We start from the raw sequence: 18,437 nt of genomic DNA on the forward strand, positions 1-18,437 counted from the left end.
GCAGATTAAAGATGTAAATTCTGTATATGTCTGAATCAATATTTTTTGTTTGTAAACCATGAGTATGAGAAATCTATGTATTGGTTTGTAAACAATAAGTATAAGCATATTATAAATCCAAACACGATGTGAGGGAATAGGTCAACCATACAAACGCTTCACCTTTAAATAGGGGCAGGGCTTTGAAATTATGACATCACAACACTTCTGTATAAATACCAATGGAGAAGTGGCTTGCAAATCCCTTTGCTTTTCGAACCAGCCAGCAGACGCCAGAAGTACTAGAGCAGGAGAATCCTTAGAGGTAAGCGCACTAAGACAGGGGAAACGCTATATAAATAACAAACAGAAAGAGAGAATATTTCTTTTTCTCTTTCCTTAAACTTTAGAATACTAAGACAATGTTAATTTGTTGTTGTCTTACTCTCTTAGATTTCTCAAAACCCTCGCTTTGGGAACGTCTTCGCATCTTAATGTCTTCACATCTTGAAGCTTATAAAGAGTGTCCCCTGCCAGCCATACGCCAAAAGATAGACTCAGCTAATCTGCTGTAGTCTCACACTATAAAATCAACAATAGAAAATTATCATTTGTATATCTATAGCATAATTCCAAAAGGTAAGAAGACCCCCTGCTTTTTCCACGCAAAACTATTTAAAGAAATATCTTTAAACTAAAAGACTGTAAACATCGGTTTTTATGGTCTAGGTGTAAGGGGTAACATCCAGACTTATCATGACGTCCTGAGCGTTTCCTCCAGTATCAGCATTTTACACGACCTCAAAGCTAAAACATCATTCGTGGCGGTAGGAAACCAGGAATTTAATCTTCAAAACTCTATTTGATAACGTTTTTTCTAAACCCTGACTCCATGTTCCAATATTTCTTCTATTATAGAACTTTGGTTTTAAAAGAAAAAAGTGGTTATATATCTCTGAAACGAAGAATGAGAAGTGAGCAGTGAAATCTTCAAAAGAAGGTAACGCGTGAATATGCTAATATTACATCGCGTTTATGCAAATTAGGAATTCCACTTTGGAGTAGTATATAGCGACATGATGGAATAGCTACAGATACAATTTTGTTTTTGTAGATTTCACATACCGAAACAAAGAGTCTTTTGAGGTGCCTCATTCTTCGTGGTTATTGTAAAGACTGAATGGCATATAAGAAGCCACTCCAGGTAAAAAATGCTTCCAATCTCATTAGGTGATAAAATAAAAAGTAATAGAACAAAGGATAACTGGTTGTAACAAAAAAAGAATATGGAAACAAAGTAGTCAATGAAAGTTAGGATCATGATACTAAGGTGTATTAACAAGCGATGGGAAAAAAAGAACAATCATGAGTAAACAAATAATATCCAATTGTTTTTTCACTATGACCTTTCAGGCTTGATGAATATCGACTGTTTTTTAACCTGATATCGCAGAAATTACAGCTATCTAAGTGATTTTGAGTTCATCCTATATATAATGGTGAGTTACTTTTTAAATTTATACTGAACGGAAAAAGTATCTACCGGAAGCAGATACAAAATAGGTCGTTTCTATTAATAACATTTTACAAATTAATAAATGTAGAATGATTTTACAATAGATATTAGGGAATATGTAAACTCGTAAGCAGACCATCCTTAGGAGATACACCAGTTACAAGAAATAGAAATATGGTTTTATACCTCTAACAACTTTACTTCTTTCTATTACTTTTCTCTCTCTCTTTTTTAAGTACGATGTAAAAATCCAAAGATATGACTATTTGCATTTGAACATGATAGAAAGCCTGATTATGATGGAAAGCCTTAAAATGTTACTATCTGCATCTACACGTTATTTACTAACTAAACATGTGTTTAACTGCCTTTATCAGATGTATTGAAAAATTCTAGATATATGTATAATCGTTTTCTGATGCCAAGCTTAACTATAGGGATTGTGTTCTTAGACTCCTGTCAGGACCGCTCTTTTATTTATTTATTTATTTATTTTTGATATTTAATAAAGCGCGAACAATTGCCCGCAGGCGTCTCGGCGCTATTACTATTGCAGACTTCTCCTATACTGGGCTTACTATTGTTTAAAGGTTGAACAACCAAGTTTTCAATTGCTTTCTAAATGACAAGAGGTTTGGGCTTGTTCTGATGGATTGGGGAAGTGTAAGTCTTTTGGCTATCTTCAGTGGAAAAATCATTGATCAGACTTTTGTACCTGGCTAAAAAAGAATACCTGAAATTAAAGAAAAAGACTACAGCCACGCTAATAACATATAGAACTCCCTCAAGCCTTTTTTAAAACAAATGTTTCATTTTTATCACTAACAAAAATCTTTTTATTGTATCAATTTATCTTGTATACATGGTGTATGTGTTTAATCTATTTTTATCAATATAATTAAAAAAAAACTTTTTACAACAGTATATTTTTCTGTGTTATAGTTCATAATTTTTTGCATAATTTTTGTCTTTAAATAGCCAGTGTTTGTCTTGTAATTTGGCCTGGGTTGATACCTTCGCATTGAACTAATTTCCCTGACTCAGGAACTTTATCCTTACCAGGGGGTCCTTGATATATCACATAAAAGTACAAACGGGAGTAGGAATAGTAAAATATACTATTCCTAAGTCCAGCGTGCCCCCTACAGCAAGTCGTTGTAAGGACTTGCGATGTGATGGTTTGTGTTGTAACAACTCGGTCGTTGTAATTGAATGCGTTGTAGCACATTCGTTGTAAAGCGATATATTCAAGACAGATGTAGAATTTGCTTTAACATATGCCTTGTGTGTATTTTCTCTGGGATAGCAGTACACCAGCACTCCCCTTGTGTAGACATTGCATCGCTATGTCCTGCCTCTTGAAAGAGGTATTGTGTAGGGCTTGGCCCTTTTTGGCTAAAGTCCCTAAACTTTTTGCTTTCCATCTAGACCTTTTTTCTGACATGGTGTTGCCAACTTAGATGCTTTGGACACTTTGCCGGCGCTAAACAGTGTCAAAGTGCAAGTGCTCCCTGTATAAAGTGTAATGGTAATTGGCTGACCATGATTGGTATGTTTGCCTTACTAAGTAAAGTCCGTAGTAAAGTGCACTATGTGTCCCAGGGCTGGTAATGCAACTGCTACTAGTAGGCCTTCAGCACTATTTGTGCCACCCACACAAGTAGCCTTAAAAAGGGAACTCAGGGCTGCCATTGCTGGGCCTGCACGCAGTTAGTTAAACTGCCATGTTGTTCTGACAAGTGCATTCACTTGCCAGACCTTGCCCTTCCCTGTCTATGTGATCGACACCCCTATGGTAGGTCTAGGTTACTCCCTTGGGCAGGGTGCATTACATGTAAAAGGTAGGACATGTACTAAGGTATGTGCCATGTCCTGACAGTGAAATAATCTCCATTTCGTTTTTCACTGTTGAAACACCATCTTGCACATAGGACAGAAGGGGGAGACTGTGTAATATGTTTTCCAGCCTATCTTCCTAAAAGCTTAAGATGGAAATGTGAAGTTACATATGCCTGAACTCACAGTGTAATAACACATCTTTTTATGAAGGTGGTTTTTGCACTGTATGTTTAGAAGCCACTGCTTTAGAAGTGGCTGATTTTTTGCGCTCTAACATTTCTGTGTGTCTCTGCCTGGCTGTGGATTGACTGGTTGGATTGTAAAGCGATAGGATCTAGGGAATGTCTTGACCCAGGGGAGGAGGTGAGACAGCAACAGGCTGACCTGCATCTGGAGTGTAGGCGGAGGAGAAGCCCCTAGAGGTAAAGAGACCTGGGTTGCTGCTATAAAACAATTGTCCCATCTCCTGCTGAGTGATTGAGAATCCAGACCCCCACTAATCAAAGGAAGAAAGGTGTCATTGGCAGGGAGGCACCCAGAACCCCTGAAACACAAAGACCTCAAAGCCATTGAGGGGTATAACTATGAGAGCTGAAGCCCCTGCACTTTTGGAGAATGGCTTGATCAAGTGTGAACAAGACTGTAGCTACTTTGTAGTCAAGAGGACCTTAGTCAAGGAAAAAACAACTGAAGAGACTGAAGGATATGACTGACCTTTGCTGTGTGTTCTGGGGCTGGCCTGCAGTTTGCTGTTTTAACCAAGGAAAGGCTAAAGAGACTTTTCTATGTGCTGTGTCCCCCTGCTTGAAAGGACTTTGCTGTGTGCTGTGTCCTGAAGTAACTTATCCCCAAGGGCCCGAGGTGAGCTGGCTCCCTGTTTCAGAAACACAGGAACACAAATGTTTCCATGAGAGTGTCAGCGGCGCTGTTTGTGCATGCTTGTTGCAGCCTGAGACCCTCGTAAGGCATGCCCTGTGATCGTGGCCACTTGGAGTCCAAGCAAGGATCAGCGACACGGCGTGCATATGCTTTGTGCAGCCTGAACTCCTTTGTGAGGATTGTCCTGTGGCCGTGTACACCTGAATCCAAGTTAGTCTCATCGACGCTGTATGCGTGTGCATTGTGCACCGTGAGACCTTCGGGAGGATTTGCCTTGTTTATCGTGTGCACCAGAATCCAAATGATTCTCATCAACGCTGTATGTGGGTGCATTGTGGACCATGAGACCTTCATGAGGATTTGCCTTGTTATCATGTGCACCGGCGTTAAAGTAAGTCTCAGTGACACTGTGAGTGTGATCTTTGTGCAGCCTGAGACCTGTGTGTGGAGTGCCCAGTGATCGTGCAACCGAAGCTTAAGGAAGACTCAGTGAAGCTGTGTGTGCTTGAGATCTTTGTAACTGTAACGTCCCGGACTGGGAGTCCTGGAGGAGCTGAGTTGCCGGCCTGAGCCGCCGATGCCAATTCACAAAGCTGCATTGGAGGCCCAGCCGCTGGTCGCGGAGAGGAGAGTGAGTTTGCACCCCCCAGGTAACGTGTGTCGACTCCTAGGGCGGGGCGTGGGCTCAGAGGGAGACACTCTCGGCCTCTCTAGCATGTCGGCAGCGGGAGCCTCTGCTTCGGCTCGTATTGTGCCCTGTATTGTCAAGGGAGTGGCAGGGGGCCAGAGTGCGGAGCTGCACTTTTTCATTACATTGTACTGTGTTGGGGCAACTGTTGAGAGGCTGACTGCAAGTGAGAAGGAGAGGCGGAGAGACCGCCTAAGACCCGGTGATCGGTGCCTAAGTGTACTACGCATTATTCCATTTCTATAGAACGGAGTATCTGACTGTCATATTACACATTGCATCATTTCTGCATAACAGAGTACCTGATTAGAGTATTACGCATTGCATTATTCCTGCATAACAAACTACCTGATTAGTGTATGACGCATGGCATTTTATCTGCATAACAAACTATCTGATTGTCTTATGACGCATTGCCTTGTTTCTGCATATCAAACTACCTGATTAGCATATTGCGCATTGCATTGTTCCTGCATAACAAATTACCTGATTAGTGTATTACACATTGCCTTATTTCTGCACAACGACATACCTGGTGGTTGTATTACGCATTGCATAATTTTACCTTGCAAAAGTGCATGATTCAAGCATTACGAACTGTATGACATGATATTAGGAGTACAGGAGACTGTTTAGAAGTGCTCATTAATACCGCCAGAACTTACAAGGGCGGGCTGGCCGAACAACCGGCCAGGAGCAATAGTATACAACCTCACATGTTGGATTTATATTCTGTGGTCTTATCGTATATCTTTTTATATAAAGTTTATACTCGTTTTCATAAAACTTGTGTGGAGTCTATTTGTGTTGTCATCATTGGGTTGTTCTGAGCGTGGTTGCAAATAATTTACACATTTGCCTTGAAGATAAGCCTGACTGCTCGTGCCGAGCTACCGAAGGGGGCTAGTGGGGATATCTAAGACGGGGACCTTCTTTTCCCTGACGATGGAACGCGGGTCCCTACTTGGCCTAAGGTACCTACCTCAGCCAACCAGGGATCCCGGGTCTAACATATAGGCTGGCAACAAAATATTTGTGAAGCTTTATTCTGCTGCCAAACTAAGTCTGGGTCTGTCAAAAGCTGAAAAACTCTGATATTGTAATAATAGGTTACCAATGCAAAAGTGTTACACAATGAAAACACTACTTTGTGCACTACTTGTTCCAGTATTACAATGACAAAATTGTTCCTTATTGTCTGCCTGATGGCTCTCTTATGTCCAATTCAAGTTTGTCCATTTCTGTACCCAGGCCAGGGTAATTGCTATAATTAGTATAAACATTTAGGCGACTTTGGTCATGCTTCACAAAGACATTTTGGAGGAATCTTTAACAAATGTTGCATATTATAATGCACATTCTCTTGCAGAACTGACAAACAACATTGATACTTTAGTGGATGTGAAGCGAATTGAAAGCATAAGTGCTGCAATTAGGATGTACTATTTCTGTTTCTATTGGTTTGACCTCTTTGTCAGACAATGCCCATCAGCTACAAATTGTATGTGTTCTGAAGCTTGAAGGAATACTTGCATCCTTTACATGCTAGTTTCAAGGCAACTTGATTTGTTTGCTATGTTATGAGGACTGTTGGATGTAGCTCCATCCTCTCTTATGAGCACTGCTTAATGTGGGGTGCTGACAGCAAGTATGTAATTTTGATTTAGAAAAGTGCAGATTCCTGATGCAGTTACTAACAGGCTAAAATTTTGCCATCTGATTGGCACTCACTTATTCAATCTCTGGAGGATGGAAGATACATTTGGATTCAACCTTGAGTCTTACTAGTCACAAATGCCCAAATCAGGTATGTTAATATACTAAGCTCAATTTTCTGTGTAACCTCAAATATGCATACATTACATCATTTCAATAATCAGACTGAAAACGCACCTTTGATCGGCAATCAGACAGAAGAGTCGGTCTGCAGGTAGAATTAAAAATATTTAATAAGCTCACTGTCATTTCACAAGAGGAATTTTCAGAGAATTAGCAAAAAGGGCCATGTTATTTTAATAACCTGGATAAACTGGTTCCATTGTGCTTTATATTGATATCTGAAGAAGTTGCTTTTTAGTTGTCAAGTCACTCATTGCCCTATTTTAAAGATCCCTGTTAGTAACCTGTAAACATTGTCAAATCCAGTAAAATATATCTGTTGTATGCTTTCAGGTTTGATCAATGTGTTTTAAATGCACAATGTATCACTTTATTTTCTTGTATTAGCTCTAATGAGAGCTCTGCCTTTTTATTTGAAGTGTTACCTTCCCCCTCCATCTGTTGACGTGTTATCCCACTCCTTAACCCACCCCAAAGTGTGGCCCTAGTTGTGCCTCTTCATAGTTTGTAGTGGAAATAGCAAATCTGGCTACCCCAAGAGACCAACATTTTCCACAATGTTGGTCAGTTTGGAGTAAGAATAGTCACCTGCCCCTCTAAGTATATGAATTTTCCCTAATTTTAGTTTGTTTGGAGTTTGAAGAGTAAATTTGCTCCAGCAAATATATGTATTTTCTCAAATGTTTGTTTGATGTTTGTTAGAATGGTAAATCTAAACCCTTAACAGGTGCTTTACATTTTCATATACTTAATAGAAATCGTTGTATATTTCCCAAATTTTTAAAATATATTTATTTCTGAAGATATGCATTTATATTTTAGAAATATAGATTCTTCCAAAATACTATCCGAGTCTCTACATATGTTGCATTTTCTCACCAACAACACTAATCTCTGCATTCCTTGTGATACTGTCTAATATCATTGGTTGTTTTGTTTTATCTAAAATTATATTTTGTGTAGCTGTCGTTTTTTATTCAGCTTTATACATTGATGTGTTATATGCCACTCTTTTTTTATTCAAGCACACGGATGCCCTAGTGGCCGTTTTATCAGAGTCTTGTTTTTTTAGTCTCCATCAAAAGCTATACTTTGACTTGTACTTTTACTTTTCACCATAATATATTAGGGTCTTTGAGTTCCAACATGCTTAGTAAAATTGACTGTAAACCTAGGCTGAAAGCCAAAATCCTAAAATGGCTGGCACATGGAGGAGAGTAGCAAGGCTCCTGCAAGGATTTTTGAGTAAGGACTAAGTCGGAGTGAAGCCGGGGCAGCACTACATGAGGACAGATTAAATTAACTCTTCATAAAAAACACTCAAATCTCTTCCGATTATCACAGTGACTTGACTCTAGGTGAAATGTGGGGACATCATGGGTGGCCAGATGAAACAGACTGTCTGCTGCTACATGCCACATCATCTCCTCATTTTCAGACTGCTGGCCTGAATGTGCTTAAAAAGACCCCTGGGCAGCAACAACTAGCAGCTCTAGTACCCCTTCACTGGACTTCGACAATACCTAATTTTACAAAGTAGTCTCCGAGATGGTCATTGTATCTGTGCTTCAAGATTGTGCGCACCATGCTGGATGTTAGTGAAAAATATGTCACGAGCATCCAATGCTCTTTTAAAATACATCATTGTAAAAACTAACATTACATATTTTTGCAAATTGTTAGCGTCTGGCAAGGCTGTGTGTGGGCTTGTGGTTTATCTAATTTAAAAGCTTTGCTGGAAATACTCAGGAACATCCTATAGTTACTCTAGTAATTGGAGAGTAATTTGAACATTGACATCCTTCTACCAATGCCCACTTAATTTTCAAAATGTCAGTCAAAATAGTGAGGCCCTCATTAAGAGCGGGATTACAAAAGGGCAGTATTTCCCTGTCACCCGAGTTAACATATACCGTGGATACTGGTCACACCAGGGAGTAGCAGGGTTTGCAAAAATTCGATCCAGTATGGGATGGACACTAAGGGGCCTATTAGGATGACGGGCGGACTTTGTCCGCCCATCATCCTACCGGGGTTTGGGACCGCCCGCCTTAAGGGCGGGGGTCCCGGGGGGGGGGGGGGGGGTATTAGGATGTGCCCGCCACAGTGGCGGACACATCCTGCATTTTTAGCATTGTGGCCGGCGGTGCTCTCTGCACGGATGTATGACGTTATGCACTGTCCGCCAAAATGTTAAAAATGCATTAATGCATTTGCATAGACAAAGCGGCAGGCACCGAGCGGTGCCTGCCGCTTTGTTTATGCAAATGAAGGGGGGTACCACAGGTATCCCCCGTTTGTACCCCCTACCTCTCCTTCACTCTGGGGGTCCGCAGGGGGCCCCCAGAGTGAAGACCGCATGACTTTCCGTGGCGGCATCGCGGAAAGGCATCTAAACAAGCCCATCATAATATGGCTGGCGGTGTCTATTAGACACCGCCACCATATTAAACCTTTTCCGCTGGAAAAGCGGCGGACGGCCTTTCTGTCCGCCGCGGTCCCCCCCCGCCATCCTAATATGGCGGGGGGGAATTCAGGTGCGGATGGCGGGCAGATTGCCCCCGCCAGGCTGGCGGTGGTTACCACCAGCCTGGCGGGGGCAATCTGCCCGCCATCCTAATGGGCCCCTAAGGGTCCACTAAGAAGTGACGAATTATCAGGAGAGTCAATGATTCTGGATCCATTTGCCTATTAAATCCTCATTTTGGCCCAGACTATCACTAAAACGCTCAAGATAAACGGATTAGTGATATTCCAGCACATCTCATAGTCCTGATGTGAGTGATCAGTATTCACAGACTAGTCTTAATGGGGGCTTTGCATGCGGAAAAATAATTCTGCCTCAGCCCAAACAGAATACTCTAAGAAACCTTGGTGTCAGGTGGCCCCAGGTGATGTTATGTGACACATTCCGTGATTTCGAAAACAGGTTTCACCAATGGGTTCCATCCGTGCTGTGTGCATGTGACTAGTGGAAAATACATCACTGCCACCATTACCCCCCTCTGCCTCTACCATTACTCTGGCTGTCAGTGCATTGTGCCCAGACCAAAGACCCGTTTTTCAATTCACCGAAGAGAAACATTCAAATATTCTTAAACTAAATCTGCTTCTGGGACTGAGCATGAATATGGCGCCAGGCCAAGGATTAATTAGCGTTACTTAAAATATTCAAGCTTGAACCACAGTCATTATTGTTTTAAACTGCGAGTGTTAAATAAGCTAAGCAACAAAGGTATCCATGCAGTTTCCCCAGGCTTCTTACAAGAAATAACACCCATTATTCACGGCTAGCGAGAGCCCTTGCTGAGTCAATGACTGATTCTTGCATGGCGGGAGCAAAGGTCGCCATGATTTCCTGTTATTCGACATTATAAGGACATGAGGAGCGGTGCCATTTCTTTCTTCTCTACACAGAGAAAACATCCAAGGACAAGACACCTGGTCATTTGCCAGAACAGTTCTATGCCCATACACAGAGCTCTGTAGAAGTAATTATTCTAACACAGAATGCTGTTTCTTCCACATTAAAAGCTGCTCTATATGAAGGCTTCCCTTTTAAGTATCCTGTTTTCCAGTAGAGAGGCTCTTCAGACAAAGATCAGCAGAATTAACATGAAAGATGCTATGCGCGCAAGTGTGGTATGGATTTATTCTACTGGAAAAAAGAATCAAACCAGACCCGATAATGAATGTGACCTGAGCTCATAAGGTATAAATAATGTGCCACGAATGGTACCAAATGCAGTTATAGATCTGTTATTGTTGTCATCCCATCCCTATAAATCTGATAACCGGTGTGGGATGAGTAGTTTTCATTGGTCACGACCAATGTTCCCTCTAATTTTTTTCCTCTGTGTGCGGCAGTGGAGGGTCTCTGTGCGCTGCAACCATGGCTATGTGCGCCAGGAACCAGACAACGCGCGTGTGCCGTGCCAAATATCACTCTATATATTTACTTAAAAAAGTGAAAAGATGGTGCATTTTCACACATACAGTGCCACGTTAAGGATCTCAAGGTCGGTTTGCAAATTGGATAAACACACCATTACATGAATTAGTTACACAGACAAGTACACTTCAGGTTTAGAAAAGCACAAGACTCCAGTGGTGGTACCATCATTAGATTTTACTAAATATTCTTAACTGGAGCACTGTTCATTGGGTGGGGAAATATTGAGAGCCTATACAATATCACATGTACACAATAAGTTACAAAATTATATAACATATTTACAATTTGATGTGAGAGCTGCTGAGTAATGTTGGCCTATCCCACCAGAGATAGTTTGTAAAACGTAGACATCCTAGCAAACATGGACTGTGGGAGAGAGCCGTTCAGACATGTCAAGTGGCATCACTAGATGGGTGACAGGGTTGCTTCTCACGGCGATCCTTGCCATTTTTCCAGTGCTGATAAACTCTATCAAGGTCAACTTTCCCATTCAAGAGGTAGGCCTTTGTCCTCATCAGCATATCCAAATGCTTCTGCTCTAGTCTATTCCTCAATTTACTCTTGATAGTATTCATGAGGCTGAATCCTCGTTCACAATTTGCACTAGATGCTTGAAACGTTGCCCAGACATCAACAAGCTGAGACACAACACTATACTGAGCAGCATTGCGTACAGTGAAATTCACCAGGTCTCGAAAGGTGGTAAATAACCCACCCTTTATATGTTCTGCCACCACATATTTATAATCTCTGTATTGCCGAACAACATCTTCTGGTGTTTCACAATCACCCATGGCCAAGACATTTTTATACTTTTCAACAAGTCTTTGTATATTCTCAGTCCCAAAATCAAAATGTGATTGTGTTGCCATTGCCTGCATTTCAAAACTTGCCCATTCTTTCAGTTCATCTTCAGGGAACCTTTTTTGCATGTGCTCACAAAGAAGGGAAACAAAGGACAAAATAGGTCCACTGTCAAACTCTTGCCTTTCCTTGTACAACACAATCAAATCTCTTACATTGCTGCTCCAAAAGACAGTGTCCCCCAAATATTGTTCCTTAATTTGTCCAATCTTTGCTCTTGCATACTGTACAGCTTCAACAGTAGTCAAAGAACTTTTTTGGAACAGTTTGCACAAAGCTGCAAATTCACTCAGAATGTCATTAAGTACTGCAAGGGAAATACGGTAGTTTGAGTCAGATAGCTTTTTGTAACAATATTTAGCAACTGGATCATTCTCTTCAACTTTTTCATGCTCAAAGTACTTAAGAACAGCCTCATAATTCCGAATTAGTGCACCAACTGCAAAATGCCTTGAAAGCCACCGGACTTCATTCAATGGTCGAAAAGAGACCACTTCACAATCAGTGACTGATGCCATTTCATCCAGCTTGGACTTCCTTGCAGGAGATCTGGAGAACACAGTGTAGACAGTCCTCAATAATGTCTCCATCTCTTTAATCATTGGAACCCTCTTCCAGGCATCATCAACTCCCAAATCTTCTCGGTGAGCGACACAATGCTGCTCAACTAGATGAGGAATGGATTGTTTAAGGCGAGTAGCAACACCGTTATTTTTACCCAGCATCACAGACGCACCATCGGATGTGAACATGACCATTTTCATGAGGTCCAGTTCATTGGCAGTATAGAATTCCTTCACAGCAGTAGTGATAGCCTCAGCATTACAACTAGTCAGCTTCACTATGCCGCCAAACAGTGTTTTGTGCTCTGTTGAGGTTACAGGTCGGAACTTGAAGTACAGGATGAGCATTTTTGTAACAGAAATATCTGTGCTCTCATCAATTATCAATGTGTGATACAAAGCGTTACGAAGTTCTGCCATAGCTTCACAGTGTATCACGCTATTGATGGCCTCAAGGAACTCAAAGGCATAGTTCTTGCTCCTCCAGCTGTCTGGTATCTTCACATACAAAGCTAGGTGGTCATGGATGTCTTGTACAGATAACATTGAAGTATTCATCTTCACTGCCAGCAACACATTGTTGATGAGAATCTTTATCTCCTCAGGCAGGGATCTTTGTCGTTCAACTACTTCCATTCTATTTGCTTTGTCAGTCGCAGTTTCTGTCAGCATTGCCCGCACTCCAAAACCAAACCTGGCAGCAGCACTTCTGTTTCTCAATATCACCATGGCAGACTCGTGAACTTTGCTAATTAGATGGCGTTTCAGGTAATCCAGTTTCCAGCCATCACTCCATTTCTTCCCTGTAGAAAAGTCCCCAACAATCTTGGCTTCGGCACATGCTTTGCAAATCAAGCCCACGTCTGGACTGTATTGAAATAGTTCCCCAAGTTGCACGCGAACCTTGCTTCTTGATTTCTGTGTCTCAGCCTCCACAATTTCTTTCATCCACTCTTCCTTGAATACAAGGCAACATTTCTTCCTTTGTGGTGAAGCATCACACTCTGCAGAAGGTACACCTTTGCGCTTGAACATATTTGTGATAACTGGGTTTAGCCCGCTATGCCACAAAGCCTGCAAAATAAAGGAACATAGCTAAAGTTGATGCCTATGCTCATGATTGCAATCTGTCACATAATACAGAGGCATTGCCGGCAAAACGTAGAGTGTAATTACCTGGATTTCTGTCCACTGCCTTGCCCTTTCTAACTTAAGTGATGCACTGTCCGTGGAGCCTGCAATAGAAGTAAAGATTGTTATAGCACATTGTGAATTTGTGATACAGCAATATACCATGTGCACCATAAAGGAACTCTACCCAACAATTACCTGCTCTGCCTGTACTCACGTATTCCCGTTCAAATGTGTGGGGTACGGTCTGCGAAGCCTACAACAGAAGAAAACATGGGTAAGGTATGTTGTTATATTACAATGTAAAAGATGGACCACAGTTTAACTCTACCAAACAATTACCTGCTCTGCCTGTACTCATGTATTCCCGTTCAAATGTGTGGGGTACGGTCTGCGAAACCTACAACAGAAGAAAACATGGGTAAGGTATGTTGTTATATTACAATGTAAAAGATGGACCACAGTTTAACTCTACCCAACAATTACCTGCTCTGCCTGTACTCACGTATTCCCGTTCAAATGTGTGGGGTATGGTCTGCGAAACCTACAACAGAAGAAAACATGGGTAAGGTATGTTGTTATATTACAATGTAAAAGATGGACCACAGTTTAACTCTACCAAACAATTACCTGCTCTGCCTGTACTCACGTATTCCCGTTCAAATGTGTGGGGCACGGTCTGCGAAACCTACAACAGAAGAAAACATGGGTAAGGTATGTTGTTATATTACAATGTAAAAGATGGACCACAGTTTAACTCTACCAAACAATTACCTGCTCTGCCTGTACTCACGTATTCCCGTTCAAATGTGTGGGGTACGGTCTGCGAATCCTAGAGCAGAAGAAAACATGGGTAAGGCATGTTGTTATACTGCAATACACAAGAACACAAGATGCACCACAATTTAACTCAACCAAACAATTACCTGTTTGTTCTGCCTGTACTCCCGTCTGCCTGTACAACTGTATTTGTAGCACGGTCTCACAAACCTGCAAAAGAAAAGGGGTGCAGATTGTGAATCTATTTACCCAGCACCCCCAAAATCCAATGTGGAAAATACACAGAATTACCTTGTCTTTGTGGGTACTCACGCCTGACCATTCAAATCCAAATACCTTACAGACTGCAAACCTGCAATTGAAGACAAGATGGTTAGCAAAGGCTCTAAGAGTTACAAACAATGAATGGGATTGCCCAGATACTCCATTACGAAAAACGACCAAATAGTTACCTGGGATTCCAGTTTAGACAAATAACCACGTGCCCCTGTGCTTCATTATTAGCACCCATTAGGCTAAACTTATCTGCAGCTACCCACACAATCCAGCCACTCTCCTGCATTTTCTTTACCTTTTGCCATGTCAATGTTTTAACAGATATGTGTCCCATTCACACACATTTGCATGTAATCACATTGACAATAGACCATGGGTACTCACAAATATTTGATGGACCATCTGCAGAGAGATCTGATTTTTGTCTAGTGGAAGTTTTGACTCATTATAAAGTAGCGGAGGAGCGGGTACAGCGCACTGGGGCGTGCTGCACAATTGTTCAATGCAGCAAGTTTAAAAAGTTTTATATAGCGCAAACATGATCCAGAAGGATAATAGAGCGCTTTACAATAGGATGGAAGGGAGGACATAAATGCAATATCGAGCATCGAGCGGGAAAAGGAAAGTAATTCAATAGCAGTAATTACACAAGTTACATAAAAAGAGTAAGTAGTGCTTTCTCTTTTTATAACCTTCCTCCTTTGGTGCACTCTGCCCCCTCCCTGCTTATTGCTCTGACTCCTTGAATACGTAACGTGTGACTATCGCATTCATTTATTTATTTTATTAAACTTTTCAGGAGGTACTGTACACCACAATTTACAACCGGGTCACTCCATCCTTAAAATGTGCTCCTGTGCACCTTTTTTTTTAACTTGCCGCTCTAAGGTGGGCATCAACATCTTTAATGTAAATTAAAGAAGAAGAAAAAGACAAAATGACTGTCACAACGTGATGTATAAGGTTGCACTTGTGAGGACAAGACATATTTAGAAGTATCATTGTCTTCAACTATGTTTAAAAAATGCAATACGTTCGGAAAAATAAATATTTAAAAGCATTTATTTCAAGGTAATAGCTTTCCTTCTGATGTTTTCGATACCTAATTTTCAATAGCTGTATTTTAGCTTCTTATGACTGGATCATGCATCCACCCATCCATCCTGCATCCATCATTCATTCATGCATCCACCCATCAATTCTGCATCCATCATTCATTCATGCATCCACCCATCCATCCACCTATCCATCCTGCATCCATCATTCATTCGTGCATCCATCCATCCACCCATCCATCCACCCACCCATCCTGCATCTATCATTCATTCATCCACCCATCAATTCTGCATCCATCATTCATTCATGCATCCACCCATCCATCCACCCATCCATCCTGCATCCATCATTCATTCGTGCATCCATCCATCCACCCATCCTGCATCCATCTTGCATCCATCATTCATGCATCCACCCATCCATCCTGCATCCATCATTCATTCATGCATCCATCCACCCACCCACCCACCCTGCATCCATACATCATTCATCCACCCATCCATCATTCATGCATCGACCCATCCATCCACCCATCCATCCTGCATCCATCATTCATGCATCCACCCATCCATCCTGTATCCATCATTCATTCATGCATCCATCCACCCACCCATCCACCCACCCACCCATCCTGCATCCATACATCATTCATCCGCCCATCCATCATTCATGCATCGACCCATCCATCCAGCATCCATCATTCATTCATACATCCACCCACCCATCAATTCTGCATCCATCCTGCATCCATCATTCATTCATGCATCCATCCTGCATCCATCATTCATTCATGCATCCACCCATCCATCCACCCATCAATTCTGCATCCATCATTCATTCATGCATCCACCCATCCATCCACCCATCTATCCATCCACCCACCCATCCTGCATCCATCATTCATTCGTGCATCCATCCATCATTCATCCACCCATCCATCATTCATGCATTGACCCATCCATCCACCCATCCATCCTGCATCCATCTTGCATCCATCATTCATGCATACACCCATCCATCCTGCATCCATCATTCATTCATGCATCCATCCACCAACCCTGCATCCATACATCATTCATCCACCCATCCATCATTCATGCATCGACCCATCCATCCACCCATCCATCCTGCATCCATCATTCATGCATCCACCCATCCATCCTGTATCCATCATTCATTCATGCATCCATCCACCCACCCTGCATCCATACATCATTCATCCGCCCATCCATCATTCATGCATCGACCCACCCATCCATCCTGCATCCATCATTCATTCATACATCCACCCATCCATCAATTCTGCATCCATCATTCATTCATGCATCCACCCATCCATCCTGCATCCATCATTCATTCATGCATCCACCCATCAATTCTGCATCCATCATTCATTCATGCATCCACCCATCCATCCTGCATCCACCCATCCATCCTGCATCCATCATTCATTCATGCATCCATCCATCCACCCACCCACCCATCCTGCATCCATACATCATTCATCCACCCATCCATCATTCATGCAGCGACCCATCCATCCATCCACCCATCCATCCTGCATCCATCATTCATGCATCCACCCATCCATCCTGCATGCATCCACCCATCCATCCACCCACCCATCCATCCTGCATCCATCATTCATTCGTGCATCCATCCACCCATCCACCCACCCTGCATCCATCCATCATTCATCCACCCATCCATCATTCATGCATCCACCCATCCATCCTGCATCCATCTTGCATCCATCATTCATGCATCCACCCATCCATCCTGCATCCATCATTCATTCATGCATCCATCCATCCACCCACCCTGCATCCATACATCATTCATCCACCCATCCATCATTCATGCAGCGACCCATCCATCCACCCATCCATCCTGCATCCATCATTCATGCATCCACCCATCCATCCTGCATCCATCATTCATTCATGCATCCACCCATCCATCCACCCACCCATCCTGCATCCATCCTGCATCCACCCACCCTGCATCCATCCTGCATCCATCATTCATGCATCCACCCATCCTTCCTGCATCCATCATTCATTCATGCACCCATCCATCCACCCATCCAGCATCCATCATTCATCCTGGGGCTTCTTATCTCTGTGTTCTGGGAAGTGCGGGCGGGTTTTCTACACAGTAATATAAGTGCTCAGGGGCGCGTCTGGAGCTCCCGGACTTGTGTTCCCCTCTCACCCCACCTCGCCAGAGGCATAACTTAAAGCAGGATTTCGCCAGAGGCATAACTTAAAGCAGGATGGGATGAATATTCTAAAAGATGCTCAGCTGAGGTGAGGAGTACCCCGCTGCTCGGACCACCGCAGGCGTGCCTCGGCCCCTGTGAAGATGCCTACTAGCGTTAGTGGTGCCTGCTGCACACCACTTTCGGCCTGCTAGGTGCTCTGTGCAGAGGTATAATCGTTGGTCCGTGGCCTAGGGGTTAACCAACTTGGGGCCGGGCCTAGGGGTTAACCAACTTGGGGCCGGGCTGCTGCCTGCAGCTGTGACCGTGTGTACCAGGCCCGGGGAAGGCGCCTGCCTCAAACAGGAGTGTGTGTAAAATTAAACATCACTTATACCTCTGACATCATTACACAATCGGTGCTCATAAAAGCGATGTCCCTTTGCTCATTTGATTTACAGCAGCCGAGTATCAAGAAAGGTCATGCTTTTTATTTTAAGTTTGTCAGAGCGGAGAAATGAAAGCGGAAATCCCGTTCAAAGTGTCGAGAGTAAGTCTGCATTCAGTGCCCCATCGAACGATGATGGGTGCTTTCAAATGAGAAGATCACATCTTTAAAACAGTCCCCACCCGCCCCCTTCTCTCCCCGCCCCCGCTATAACAGTCATCTGCCCGCAGCCTCACTTTACTTCCAAAATAATGCAGCAAGTCTGCAAATCGGGCAGATTTCCCTAAAAAGCCCACAAGAGGTGTTTTGAATCTTACTGCATTGTTTTGTAAGCAAAGCGAGGCTGCGGGCAGATTGAGTGCTTTTGTTAAATATCCATGTTAATCGCAGCTCGTGAAGGGGCTGCGATTAACATGGATATTTA

General features: G+C 42.6%; 1 protein-coding gene and 1 pseudogene across 2 annotated transcripts in view; both read right to left on the reverse strand.

Moving 5' to 3' along the window:
* Nucleotides 1-18,437, reverse strand: part of LOC144785123 (melanin-concentrating hormone receptor 1 pseudogene) — a 49,218-nt pseudogene that overhangs the window by 30,520 nt on the left and 261 nt on the right. The window lies entirely within an intron of this gene.
* LOC144785121 (zinc finger protein 862-like) lies at nucleotides 11,088-13,157 on the reverse strand. Its single transcript, XM_078664212.1, has one exon. The coding sequence runs from the start codon at nucleotides 13,155-13,157 to the stop codon at nucleotides 11,088-11,090; it is 2,070 nt and encodes a 689-aa protein (XP_078520338.1).

Source organism: Lissotriton helveticus, chromosome 10 (assembly GCF_964261635.1).
Source record: "Lissotriton helveticus chromosome 10, aLisHel1.1, whole genome shotgun sequence".
Taxonomy (NCBI): Eukaryota; Metazoa; Chordata; class Amphibia; order Caudata; family Salamandridae; genus Lissotriton; species Lissotriton helveticus.

Bases quoted from the DNA above. Each gene is read 5' to 3' on its own strand.
- LOC144785121 (XM_078664212.1), bottom strand. From the start codon at position 13,157: ATGTTCAAGCGCAAAGGTGTACCTTCTGCAGAGTGTGATGCTTCACCA.